The sequence below is a fragment of the Loxodonta africana genome, chromosome 18 (genome assembly GCF_030014295.1).
Source record: "Loxodonta africana isolate mLoxAfr1 chromosome 18, mLoxAfr1.hap2, whole genome shotgun sequence".
NCBI classification, from domain to species: Eukaryota; Metazoa; Chordata; class Mammalia; order Proboscidea; family Elephantidae; genus Loxodonta; species Loxodonta africana.
In genome coordinates this window covers 4,537,091-4,551,630 of record NC_087359.1, presented here as the reverse complement: position 1 = coordinate 4,551,630, position 14,540 = coordinate 4,537,091, and the positions used below count along the sequence as shown (strand labels likewise).

Genomic DNA, 14,540 nt, shown 5'->3' with positions numbered 1-14,540 from the left:
ACCATTTCCAAAGATAACTCATCACAAAATGGAAGGAAGTGGACAATGGGTAGGAGAGAGATGCTGATGAAGAGTGAGCTACTTGTATCAGGTGGACACTTGAGACTGCGTTGGTGTCTCCTGTCTGGAGGGGAGGTGGGAGGGTAGAGAGGGTTAGAAACTGGGAAAACCGTCACGAAAGGAGAGACTGGAAGGAGGGAGCGGCCTGACTCATTAGGGGGAGAATAAGTGGGAGTATGGAGTAAGGTGTATATAAGCTTATATGTGACAGACTGACTTGATTTGTAAACGTTCACTTAAAGCTCAATAAAAACTGTTTAAAAAAAAACTTTTGGAAGCAGATAGTGGTGATGATTTTACAACCTGCTGAATGTAATTAATGTCACCGAAGTGTACTCTTAAAATGGTTACAATATCATATTTTATGTTACATATTTTTTTTTATACTTTACCACAATACAATTTTAAAAGAATAATAATACATCTACTTGTCAGAGCTGTGAGATTAAATTATATAACCCAGGCTTTGCAATATCTGGCTTAAAATACCTGCCCCACAAATACATGGCTATTCTTATTGAAACAAGAACTTTCACACAGATTTACTCTTTTGGGTCCCAGCAGCTCTACTGCGTCAATATGGAAAGTATTACTGTTATACCTCTTAACAGTGCCAATGCTCTCCAGTGTTAGTTGACTTGACTAGTGCCACACAGCTAGTAAAGGGAGACAAAAACCCAAGCCACCCATGCTCTAGTAATAGAACTAAACTGGACATACTGGAAAGAATTACCTTATTTCTCTTGGCTGTATTGATACTAAGAACCTAGGTTTACAAAAGTTGCTTTTTATTCTCTCTCTGTATTTCCACAAATTATTTTTTATTCTCATCTCCTTTTCTAATTATTGCTATCTCTTCTTTCTCCTCTTCTCTGTTCCTTCTTTTGTATTATTTTTCCTTTCTTCCTGTATTCTTCCACTTTGGTTGCTATCTTCTGCTAGCTATTTCTTACTGCCTTTTTCTTCTGCTTTACCCTGTATATATTTTCTTCCTCTTAGTCATCTGCTTCCCCGAAAAGCTTCAGGGACAGATGGCATACCCATTTTGTTGAGTAGGAGTGCCACTCTATGCTAGCCTGTGGAGAAACAGAGGGTGGAGTGAGTGTGGTATGGAGGGCAGCAAGGTACAGTGTACCAGCCCAACAGTTTGCAGTATTTTAAGTATGGTAACTAAAGGCTTAAAAGGAATTGATGCACATTCCAAAAATGTTAAATAAAACTCTTTGTGTTATTTTAAACTATCTTCTGTAGGAGATTTTATATATGCATATACACACATATAAAGTACAGATGTATTTTGACAAGAAAAATGCAGTTAAATGAGAATCAAACTGATGAAAATCATCAAGATTTAGAGTAAGCCAAAATCAACTGGACCAGATCAGATACACTGTAAACTGTATGAGGTAGAAATTAGAGGGCATATTAATCTTAGAGACAATGTAACAACAAAATAGAATTACTTCATTAGCCTCTATGTTCAAGCAAGTACATTTTAAGCTTAAATTGTTTTAAAAAAGTTCCTACATACTCACTTTAATTTTCTAGAGAACCTGAACCTAGGAGATAAACCAGTTTCAAAAATTCTCATTTCAATACCTTCAGATTTTTTTTTCCAAATTCTGTTTTCAATCCAAATACTATTCATGTTGATTGGCTTTACCACCTCTTTTTATACCATGAGCTTTACAAATTAAAAGCAATGAAGCTGAAGACATTTGTAACAGTTGCATCCTCTCTCAGTATATATGGAGATAACCCTAAAAAAGATCCCAATACATACACATGCACACACACACACACAAATGAACATACAAAAAATTTTAAAAGATATTAAAGGAATTCAATGTAGCAAAAACTGTATACCTAATTATTTTATATCCAATGTTAATTATTTTAGAATTTGAGGAGTCCCTGGGTGGTGCAAATGATTAAATGCTTGGATGGTAACTGAAAGGTTGGAGGTTTGAGCCCACTTAGAGGTGCCTCAGAAGAAAGGCCTGATGATCTACTTCCTGAAAACCCTGTGGAGAACAGCTCTACTGTGACACACATGGAGTCACCATGAGTTGGGGATCTACTCAAAAGCAATTGTTGGTCTAGTCATCATTATATGTTGGTTTGGTTTTTTTTCCCCCCAGAACAACAACAAAAGCCTAACAGCAGAGATTTGATTAGTAAACGTGAGATCAAGTTACCAGACAATATACACAAACAACCACAAAGCAAATTAAAATCGAAGTATTTTAGAATAAACGTACATTGGATGACTTGTGGATAGAAGAAAACACTCCCATCCTTGGTATAAATAACTGGCTTTGCTTGTCCATCTGACTGAAGTCCAACAAACAACCCTGGGCTCTTTGTAGATTCCAGACTTATGGATCCATTTTCCAAGTTCTTCTTAATTTTAAAATGACAGTGAACATCTCCTGTACCCTACAATCAATATAACATGATTTCATAAACGTGAGCAAAAACTGAAAAACAGAATTTAAAACTCCTCACTTCCCAAGAATATGATTTTGCTTCATTTACAAATCCTCAAGATAAATCTAGAAACTTTTTGTTTAAATTGCACCATGTTCTTCACCTTGTTCCATAAGATTCAGAACCAGAGACCAGGTGATTGACAGAAGCAAGAACGCACACTTTGGACAAAGAATTCTGAATCACGGAGGAGCTTCTTCACCTTAGTACAGTGTGATATATCCTGTATGTTTACAATTGTTCACCTCAAGAGTGAAATTTTCCTTTTGGAAATACTCTAAATAATGATTAAAAAAAAAAAAAGCAATTCTTGCTGTAAGTCCATTTACATTTAAACATAAGCCAATTCTCTCATTTTCTATGTTGAACTTATACCAGTAAATAAAAAAAAATTACTCAAAGACTGTATAGTAAAGCTGTGTAGCAAAAAAATTAACCTTGCTCAAATAGAGATCAGGCAGTTGCCCTTAGTTTCAGGGAGGGAATCTCTAAACTCTTGAAATTTTGCACTTAATAGGAGACCAGTGTCTCCAAGCCTAATCCATTAACATTATTCCCGCTTCCTTCCCTTGCTTATCTGTATACTCCCACTCCAACAGTGAGAAAACTGGCTCCCAGTAGCTGCTGTCCGTTTACATAATAGTTCCTTTCCAGTATACATGCATAGCAGTATCAGAATTGTTTTACCCCCGTGAGAAACAACTTTATCAGCTAGAGTGCAGTGCTTACGTACAGTTCCTTTTGCCTTTAGTCTTACAGACTAGGCTCATTTCCAAAGATACTTAGGTCAGTACCCCTCCCCCGCCCCCATCTCCTGAGGTTATTTCATACTTACGTAATACAGTTAGATTTTTCTTGCCACAGTCTGAATTCCTTCTTGGAATTCCTCAACCTTCTAAGTACACCTTTTAAATTTGCATACATTAATATGCTCTCTTCGTGACGTACAGTTCTATGGGTTTTGACAAGTACCTAATGTCTTGTACTCACCATTTACGATATTGGATGTAATGATTTAAAAAAAAAAAAACTGCCCTAAAAATCCCCTGTGCTTCACTCTAGTCATCTCTTTGTCCCTCCTCTAAAGCCCCTGACAACCACCGATCATTTTATTGTCTTTACACTTTCACATTTTCCAGACTGTCATATAATTGGAATCATGGATTACGTAGCCTATTCTGCCTTCTTTCACTTAGCAATATGCATTTAAGGTTCTTCCAGGTCTTTTCATGACATGACAGCTAACTTATTTTTATTGCTGAATAATACTGCATTCTACCACATTTTGTACATGTCATTGTATCAGTTTGTTTATCCATTCACCAATTGAAGGACATCTTGGTTGCTTCTAGTTTTGGCAATTAAAATCTGCTAAAATATTCGTGTGCAGTTTTTTCATGTGGACATAGGTTTTTCAATTCATTTGGATTAATACCTCGGAACACAATTGCTGGATGGTATGGTGACTATGTTTAGCTTTGTAAGAGACTTCCAAACAATCTTGCAAAGTGACTGCACCATTTTGCATTCCCACCAGTGATGGATGAGAATTCCTGTTGCTCTACATCCTCAGCTGCATTTGATATCGTCTCAGTTTTATTACTATCATTAACTATTGTAATAGGTGTGTAGTGGTTGGTATCTCATTGTTGTTTTAATTTGCAATTCACTGATGAAAAATGATGATAAGCATCTTTTCATGTACTTTTTTCCCATCTGTTTATCTTTGCTGACAAGATGTCTGTTCAGATCTTTTGCCCATTTTTTAACTGGGCTGTTTGTTTTCTTATTATTGAATTTTAAGAATTCATTGAGGTGCAGTGGTTAAAGCTCAGGTTATCAGTTCGAATTCACCAGCTGCTTCTTGGAAACCCTATGAGGCAGTTCTACTACATCCTACACAACTTGACAGCAAAGTTTTTTTGTTGTTGTTGTTTTTTGGTTTTTTGGTTTGAGCATTTTGGGTACAAGTCATTTATAGATATGTGCTTTTCAAATATTTTCTCCCAGTCTATGCATTGTCTTTTGATTATCTTAACAGTGCCTTTTACAGAAAAAAAGTCTTTGATTTTAATAAAGCCCAATTTATCAATTTTTTTTATGATCACACTTTTGGTGTTGTATCTAAAAACTCACCACCAAACTCCAGGTTACACAGATTTTCTCTGACATTTTCTTCTAGAAATTTTATAGCTTTACATTTTATATTGGTGTTCTTGGGTGGTGCAAATTGTTAAGCACTCAGCTACTAACTGGAAGGTTGGTGGTTTGAATCCACCCAGAGGTGCTGTGGAATAAAGGCCTGGTGATCTGCTTTCAAAAACTTACAGCCTTGAAAACCCTATGGAGTTCACTTCTACTCTGCACACATAGAGTCGTCACCACAAGTCAGCATCAACTCAACAACCGATTTAGTTATTTTTTTATGATCAATTTTGAGTTAATGATGTAATGTCTATGTCTAGATTCATTGTATTGCATATGGACGTCCATTTACTCCTGCACCATTTGTTGAAAAGACTGTCTTTTTTCCATTGAATTGCCTTTCCTCCTTTGTCAAAAATCAGTTGACTGTATCTGTGTGTATCTATTTATGGGGTGCCTATTCTGCTCCATTGAGCTATGAGTCTACTCTTTCACCAATACCACACTGTCTTGATTACTATAGCTTTATAGTATGTCTTGCTGTTGAGCAGTGTCAATCCTCTGACTTTCTTCTTCTTCAATATTATGCTGGTTATTCTGGATCTTTTACCATTTTATATAAACTTTAGAAATAGTTTGTTGACATCCACAAAATAGCTTACTGGGATTGTGTTGTAGCTATAAATCAAGTGGGGAAAACTGACATCTTAACAACTGTGAGTCTTCCAATCCAGGAATACAGACTATTTCTCCATTTATTTAGCTCTTATTTCTTTTACCAGACTTTTATAGTTTTCTGCATCTAAACCCTGTATATATTTTGCTAGGTCTACAACTATTTCATTTTCTATGCTATTGCAAATGATATTGTGTTTCTATTCATTGCTGGTATACAGGAAAGTAACCGATTTTTGTATATTAACTTTGCATCCTACAACCTTGCTATTTCATTTATTAGTTTCAAGAGTTTTTGGTGGATTCTGTGGGATTTTCTACATATAAAATCAAGTTATTTGCAAACAAAGACAATTTTATTTCTTCCTTCCAAATAGAGGAAGTTTTCTCTTTATTCATAATTTGCTGAGTTTTTCTTTTTATTTTCAACACTAACATTCAACCGACTATTAAGACCCATCAAATATTTTAAAACAATATCAAATTTGACTCACACTTTCCAGTCTCTTTATCATTTTCCCTAGGTGAGGCCCCCATTACCTTATACCTGGATACTAAGCACTAGTTAAAGTGAGAATAATATTTTTGGATTATTAAACAAATGTACTTATGTACTTTCACTCCTAATTGCTCCAGTGTTCTCCTACCTACTGGATCAATAATGCTCATTGCTTTATGGATAAGTAGAATATGGCCTAAAACAAATAAATCTGCTCAGTTTGAGTTTCCAAAAAGAAAAGGGCTTTTCTTCTCCTTCTCCTCCCCACTCCCCTCCCTCCCCGCCCTTTTAATCTTTAACGAGGAAAGAATCAGAAGGAAATGGTTTTTGAGTTGCACGACCAAACTTAATTGAGGGAGAAAACAGTTGCCAAAAAAGGTTTCAAATCTGGACCTCATATACCTATTTAAACTGTATATTTACCTACTGTTTAAATGGTGAAGCCATTGAAAAAGTAGATACAGCATGTGACAAAGAGGAAATTCCTACCCTATAAGAAGAAGAAAAGTCCATCTGGCACTGGGATGAGGGGTCTAGGAAAGATGGTGATGGAAGAAAGACATGAGTGTCCATATTTCAACTCTACTTGTGTCGGGTGTAGCAAAGAACTAATAGTTGGTAGAAAAATCCATACATTTGGGGGAGAATCTGAAGAGCTGAGGGGCTAGCAAAGGATTTACAAATTTTACTTACGGAATTTCAGTGTTCGATATAGTACCAGAGCAACAAGGAGCCATTCAGAGTAAATGTCTGAGGAAGGAATCTGGGGCGATGACACTGCCATAGCCTCGTAGCTTCTCCACAACCCACCTGGGGACACTGTGTGGTTGCTATAAGTCAGAAGCGACTCGATGGCAGTGGGTTTGTTACATTAATGAGCTCATACAAGAATGGTATTCTGAGTGGTGTTTTATAAAAAAGAGCAGGATACAGACATGCTGTCTTAGTCATCTAGTGCTGCTATAACAGAAATACTACAAATGGATGGCTTTAACAAGGAGTTTATTTTCTCACTGTAAAGTAGACCAAAAGTCCAAATTCAGGGTGTCAGCTACAGGGTAAGGTTTTTTCTCTCTGTCGCCTTCTTATCAATCTTCCTCCAGGCAAGCAGCTTCTCTGTGCAGGGAGCCCGTGTCCAAAGGACACACTCTGCTTCTCGTGCTGCTTTCTTGGTGGTATGAGGTTCCCAATCTCTGCTTGTTTCCCTTTCCTTTTAGGCCACAACCCAGGAAAACTCCCTTTACACTGGATCAGGGATGTAACCTGATAAGGGTGTTACGATCCCACCTTAATCCTTTTAACATATAATTATAATCACAACATGGAGGACCACCATAGAATACCGGGAATCATGGCCTAACCAAGTTGATACACACATTTTGGGGGGGACATAATTCAGTCCATGACACACACACACAGGGGAAGACAGACACCATGTGAAGATATATCTACAAGCAGTCAAGGAATGCCAAGAAATGTCCAGGGCTACTGACAAGGACCGTCTCCTAGAGCTGCTGTCCTGATTTAGACTCCTAGCCTCCAAAACTATAAGACAGTAAATTCCTACTCTTTAAGGCTACCCACATTGTGGTATTTTGTTATGGCATCCCTAGGAAACTAAGAGAAGTCTCATTTTAAGTTACTCAAGATTGGGATGTCCAAGGGCAAATCAGATCAGCCAGACTGCAGCACAGACCAGTGTGGCTGGAAGAATAGTTTATGTCTAGTGACCCCTGCCCATGATTTTTATTTTTGACTTTTGTACCCAGTTACCATCCAAGGGTGAAGGAAAGAAGAAAGAAAAAAAAAAAAAAAAAAAGAAACCCTGACTTGTTATTGACCTGCAATGGACTAACCTTTGAACTGGAGAGCAACTGAGATTCACAACCATTATTTTGACTCAAAAAAAGCCACTCAGCTGCACTAAGAATACTGGAACATGCTAAAACTACTAGTTCATTTTAGGTAAACTGTGGGCTTTTGAGTCAAGTTGTGCTTAGTTATAGAATCTGTCTTAGTTACCTAGTGCTGCTATAACAGAAATACTACAAGTGGGATACTCTAACAAAGAGAAATTTATTCTCTCACAGTTTAGGAGGCTAGAAGTCCAAATTCAGGGTGCCAGCTGTAGGGGAAAGCTTTCTCTCTCTGTCAGTTCTGGGGGAAGGTCCTTGTCATCAATCTTCCTATGGTCTAGGAGCTTCTCCATTCAGGAACCCCAAGTCCAAATGATGTGCTCTGCTCCTGATGATGCTTTCTTGGTGGTATGAGGTCCCCCATCTCTCTGCTCACTTCTTTCTTTTATATCTCTTTCTGCCTTACATTAAATTCTCATTCATTTTTTTTTTTCCTCCTGTTTCTGCCATGGATGACTCAGATTTATCTAGTCTGATCAGGCTGAGTGAATGGAAGAAGGTGTTCAACTGAAAGACTATGGTGAGCATAGGAATATGGCCGAAACTTACAAACTGATACATGGCAGTATTATCGTGCCACTTAGGAAATGTTGGTATGCTCATCCTTCAGATGGAGAAACTGAGTGGGGCCTGGTCAGGAGACTTGCCAGCGTCCCACAGGCAGTGTCAGAGCTGAGTCCCAGTCCAGATCAGCCACCCCCAGAGCCCTATTTTGGAGTATTCAAGATAACAGATGAGAAACTGGGACGGCCCCCATGAGGAAATCAGAGTCAGGATACATGAGAGGAGTTGATTCCAAAAACAGTTTTCTTCAGCATTTTTCCTAGAAACACCCTTGTTGCCATTGGTGAGGTGAATGCTGGGGTCAGGAATGAATGGGTGGGAGAACACCCTGTGTCCCATCCTGTGCTGTGCTTTGCATCAACACTGGGAGCCCCTTTGCTTTCCCTCCCTGATGAACTTCTCAAGTTTCAAAGCTAGGTTCAAGATTTCTATGCACTTCGGAGCTGAAGTGGGCAATTATGTATGGGAGTTTCAAACCTATCCTTAAAGATATTTTACAACCTGACAAAAAATAAAAAACAACAACAACAAAAAAAATGGAGACATCTATTCTCTTTTACTTTGGATGGGGATAGCCAAAATGGAGAACCCAGTAAGATGATAAAATCAAAGGAACATAAATGGTTTAATTATACAATATTTGATGTACGGAACATCAAAATAAGGAATTCAGGTCATTTTGAGCATAGTGCACAGAGATTCTCTAGACGTTTTGGAGTTCTGTGTGCCACCTCTTGGTTGCATGTAATTTGTTCGTTGGTCTAAGGTCACTCCTCAGAGCCCTCCCAAGGTAACACAGTGTTATTGTTAATTGCCATAGAGTTCATTCCGACTCCTGGTGGCCCCTTGTGATCAAAGTAGAGCTTCCCCATAGGGTTTTCAAGGCTGTGACCTTTCAGAAGCAGATCACAAGGCCTGTCTTCCAAGATACCCCTGGGTAGGTTCACACTGCAAACCTTTTGGCTAGTAGTTGAGCACTTACTGTTTGAACCACTCAAGGACTCTGTATGGAGCAGTAGGTGAATGGAAAGGAGGCTGATAAGAGGGTCATCTCAAAGGGCAAACCAGAAGTAACAGGTCCATGTAAGTTGAGTGATATTCAAAATTCTACTTTCACCCACAGTTCAGTACACTGAAACTTCTACCAGTGCCATGTGAGGGCAACTTAGGGAAGAGCAAGGAGTGAAGAGCCTTGGTGCTCAATGGCGATGCGGCATTCCTGGCCATGGTAAGAGGGCACCTTTTCTCCTACTGGGACACAGCATCCGCCCCTACTCGGGCGGAGGACAGTGATCTCCGGGGGGTGGTCCCATGCTGGGGCAGCCAGTGCCCTGAGGAGGCACTTGGGGGTCAGGCCAACTGACCACCTCAGATGGAAGTATTTCAGTATTTTAAAGATGGATGTGGCTCTACTGACATGTACTAGTTAAATATCAGCCCTGCATAAGTTCCTAGGCTAGGATGAGGTGGGTGTAATCCTTGAGGGCTGCAGAGGAAACCTTGTTACTATTTTTTTTTTTTTTTAACATCAGTAAAAAGCTTCAGTTTAAGGAAAGGTTTTTGGGGTCCCGTTGGCCTGTGAAATCCTAATACCATAATCATTTTTGCCCAACTGTCTCACCAAACTGGGGCCTCACACATTACGCAGAGGCCTCTAACTCTCGGTATTTCTGTTAAAAATTCCAAACCTGTTCTTGGAAAAATTATTTCATTGGAAAATTATTGCTAGAAGATTTGAAATTTTAAACAGCCTGTCCATGAAGCCAGAGGCTCCCGAATGCTCTGTAAATCAAAGAAAAGTGTACCCCTGGGGTCATTTTTGTGTTACTCCCTCTGACATTGTCTGCGGTGCAGATATTCCGCCCCCCCCCCCCCCCCGTGGGTTACAACACTGCTGAGGAAAGCAAAGGGAGGTCAAGGACTAATAGTTTTGAGCCAGTACAGTGTGGCAAAGGCTGAAGTGGCTTATTTATATCTGTAATGATCTTTCCTAGCCCCTACATTCACACAACAAAACAACTAACCAGGCAAGCAAACAGCAGCAGCATAAAAACCAAACCTGTTACTGTCAAGTGGATTCCAACTCATAATGACCTTATAGGACAGAGTAGAATTGTCCCATAGGATTTCCGAGGAGCACCTGGTGGATTTGAACTGCTGCCCTTTTGGTTAGCAACCATAGCTCTTAAACACTACACCACCGGGGTCTCCAGCATGTCCACCTAAAACTTCCCATGTGAATGGCCTAATAACATCCTTTGTGTGGTCATCAATCATTGGTGACTGGAGGGAGGGAGAGAATTTCTACTCTGAATGTAATGTTTTCAATGATCAGACACAGTCCAAATCAGTCATTCTAGCTTTTCATTTGCCGTGGGCTTGGCCCCTTGGCTGCTGGCCTCACACACGTGGTCACAGGACATCAGGGTCAGCAAGGGCTTCTCCTCTGTGTCATTAACTGAGGGCTGGAGAACTCCAGGCTAGCCCCTGATGATGTCATTTCAACAACATTGAGTTCTATCTTTGCTCTGGCACTTTTGAATAGAACAGCCCTATACAACCCTTATCGTTTGTATTTTATTCCTGCTACTTAAGTTACCGTGTTTTCTTTATGCTATGAACTTATTCACTGAACCATTGATTTGGTTGTCTGACTTTAAAATTTTGCATCTGAAGTTTTAGTAGCAGGTCTTTTCAGTCACTTTGCTCTCAAGAAACAATATTGATGCATATTATTTTTCATATTCACTGTATGGGATCAGAAATCACCAGGCTGGAATGACGCGACTCTTGAAAACAGAGTGTAACATTCATCTTAATCACCCTGATTTGCATAAGGCTATCCTAATGGCGCTTATTTGCATAAGGCTATCCCATAAGGCATACTTGGAATCTCAAAAGGGCTTTAAGACACATTCAAAGACAAATATAAAGAATGCTCACACTAAAAAGCTAACAGTCCTGGTAGCTGCTCAGCCAATACTTCTGACATAAGTTGAACTGAATACAAGATTAATGTTTCCCACGTGCCTGCATTGTGCACCTGAAAACATTCCATACAGGCAAACACTCTTCTGTTTAAATCAAGTGGTGCTGATTCTGTAACAAATGTTTCTATTTCTGTTACAATAAAATGCTTATGCTGTAGAAGTAAATCACTTGAATAGATTTTAAGGTAGTAGATTCAAGTCAGCAAGGAACAGCATGCAGTTCACTAGGGACAATTGTAAGGTTGTTAATTTAACAAAGAAAAACAGGCCTCAAAACAATATGGGCTGAACTAGCTAAGCATGAACACAAAGGAAAAAAGATGTAGGAGTCCGAGGCAAAACAAATTAAAGAATGATGAGTGTACCAAAAGATACACACAAAAATGCCGCTTGCGCACATGTGTGCACACACACACACGCGGTGCTTGTGTATGAACAGGTTTAGTTTGTATAAAGTAGGAAAGAATTATCTCATCATAGATTTGTCTAATTCTGCCTCTGCACTCAAAATGTATTTCTACATATGCAAATTCCTACATGTGTAAGAAATTGTATATGAAGCATGTACTTGGGCTAGGTTTATGCAATGCTGCATTAATGGGTTGAAAAGCAAAACATTCAGTGAAAGTCTTACTTGTTGTTGCTATTGTTGTTAGGAACCAACTCGAGGGTACCTAACAACAACAAATATTAAATGAACAAATGAATGAATGAGAAGTTAAAATGCCACTTGGATGTCGGTGACTAGGAGTAAGACAGAAGGAAATAGGCATTAGATGTTGTGTTAACCGGCAGTGGTGAGAGCATACATCAGATAGTCCAGGCTTTGTCCAGGCGGTACTTGCTGACAATGTGAAGGGGAACATACAAAGTACAACGACCATTTGCCTCCAGAAGCCATATATTTTCTTTTTTCTCCCATCTCCAACCCTTTACTCAGTTTGTATTTGGTTTGGGGATGAAGCAGAGATTTTAAAATGAAAGAAGAAAGAGGGAATAAAAGAAACTAAAGGTTTATTGTTTTGAAGTTTAGTTATATTGTTTTATTTTCATTCTGTTCTTTTCTCTAGTTATACTTAATGGAGTATTAAAAATTGCTATCTCTTTAAGTGATTGCAGTCTAATTGGAGGGAACAAATATGCACACATGAGTGACCCAGAGAACAACAGCAAAGCAGTTGGTAACCTAATTCAAATTATGGTTCAACTGCTTGTGTGAGGGCTCAAGAGAGGTAGATCGATTCCACAGAGAGGTGAGTCAGCAGAAGTTTCCTGTAATGGTAATTTTAGAGGGAAAAGTCGCTCTGTTCATAACTAAAGAAGAGATGGAAGGACATTATATGAACGAATATATGAGGTTAGAAATTAGTGAAAAAAAAAACTTTTTGCAGTAAACAAACACTGAGCTTCTACTACAAGGCAGGAACTGTGCTAAGTACTAATGGTATAATAGATGCTAAGACACACCCCTGCCTTAGGTAACTTGCAATTTAGAAGGGAAAAAGAGGAATGTAAACAGATAATTAAAATAACAAAGGTAAGTACTAAGGTCAGTGTTGGCATAAGGAAGGAGATGTGTTATAAAAAGCATTTTTAGTTGTTGGAATCATGAGAAGTTGCTTGAGATCTTTAATATAAAATGACACCTATTTTCAACAGGGTACCTGTCTTGGTCATCTAGTGCTGCTGTAACAGAAATACAAGTGGATGGCTAAGTTGATTCTCTCACAGTCCAGTAAGCTAGAAGTCCAAATGCAGGGGAAGGTTTTTCTCTCTCTGTTGGCTCTGGAGGAAGGTCCTTATCATCAGTCTTCCCTTGGTCTAGGTGCATCTCAGCGCAGGAACCTCGGGTCCAAAGGACGTGCTCTGCTCCTGGCACTGCTTTCTTAGTGGTTTGAGGTCCCCCTGTCTCTCTGTTCACTTCTCTCTTTTATATCTCAAAAGAGGTTGGCTTAAGACTATCTAATCTTGTAGATCTCATCAACACAACTGCCACTAATCCATCTCATTACATCCTAGTGATAGGATTTACAACACATAGGGAAATCACATCAGATGATAAAACGGTAGACATTCATACCACACTGGGAATCATGACCTAGCCAAGTTGACAGATATTTTGAGGGGACACAGTTCAATCCATGACAGTGCCTGTTCTAAGTTTGGTGAGATGATGGGTTGGAAATAATGTTAGAGTTCATAAAGCTGGAGTGTATACAGAAAATGGACTGGTTTATGGAAAGCCTGAAGTTTGCAAAAACAGGTGTAAGATGCTATTATGGATTGAATTGTGTACCCCCCCCCAAAATGTGTGTCAGCTTGGCTAGGCCATGATTAAATTGTATTCTCCTGGAGGGACAAGATAACTAGGACACTGAGAGAAGTGGAAGAGACGAAGAACAGCCACAGAGACTAAAAAGGAGGAATGGAAGAGCCAAGAAAATCGCCATCCAACTTGAGTATGAGGCAGATAAATGGGAGCTGACTGAGTATAGAGCTGCCCCTTTGCAATGTCAGCCCATCACCCACTTTGGAGTGACACATCTGTGCCCCCAGAAAATCTGCCCAGCAACATCCAAACACACATACACTAAAACATGTGCCATGTAGTAACATACCATCTCATGGTTCTGAACACTCCTAAGAGCCCCCAGAAGAGAAAGAGTTGTATGTCTGTGGATGTTGGTGATACAAGGGGAAACCTCCTTCCTGATCTTATTCTTGTAGAGTAACTGAGTATTAGAAGAAATTGTACTCTTAACTGGCCTGGCCATAGTAGTAATGTTACCTATTGTTATCCCAATTAGTTCTTTAGTAGTTTAAAGATCATAAGCATGACACTCTGTCTCTTAAGCTTGGCTTCCTCGTGGATGACTTGGTGATATTACCTACTTTATAAAGCTATTGGGAGTCTATCAGGGATGTACGTGCGTGTGCACGTGTGTGTGCATGGGTGTGTGTGTGTGTGTTTCTCTTTTGCACTGTGGATCATCAGTGCAGTTTTCCAGACACAGACTTGCCAGCCTGGCACAAAGACAAGGGCCCAGAGGACCATGAATGGTCTAAGACCTCCCTCTCCCCACCCCCACAAGCTCATAAAGTTCTCCCATATATCCATATGCCATACAGGTAAGGAGAAAGGAGAGACTGGGACCTCTGAGCATTTTCCTGAAAGATATAGTTTAAACTAAACCAACTGTT

At 39.3% G+C, this 14,540-nt stretch overlaps 1 protein-coding gene across 1 annotated transcript in view; it reads right to left on the bottom strand.

Moving 5' to 3' along the window:
• Window positions 1-2,031: 2,031 nt before the first annotated feature.
• LOC104846845 (uncharacterized) overlaps window positions 2,032-14,540 on the bottom strand; it is a 138,370-nt gene continuing 125,861 nt past the window's right edge. Inside the window, 1 exon segment of the mRNA XM_064271880.1 lies at window positions 2,032-2,499. Within this exon segment, the coding sequence (XP_064127950.1) occupies window positions 2,170-2,499 (330 nt within the window). The 3' untranslated portion in view covers window positions 2,032-2,169.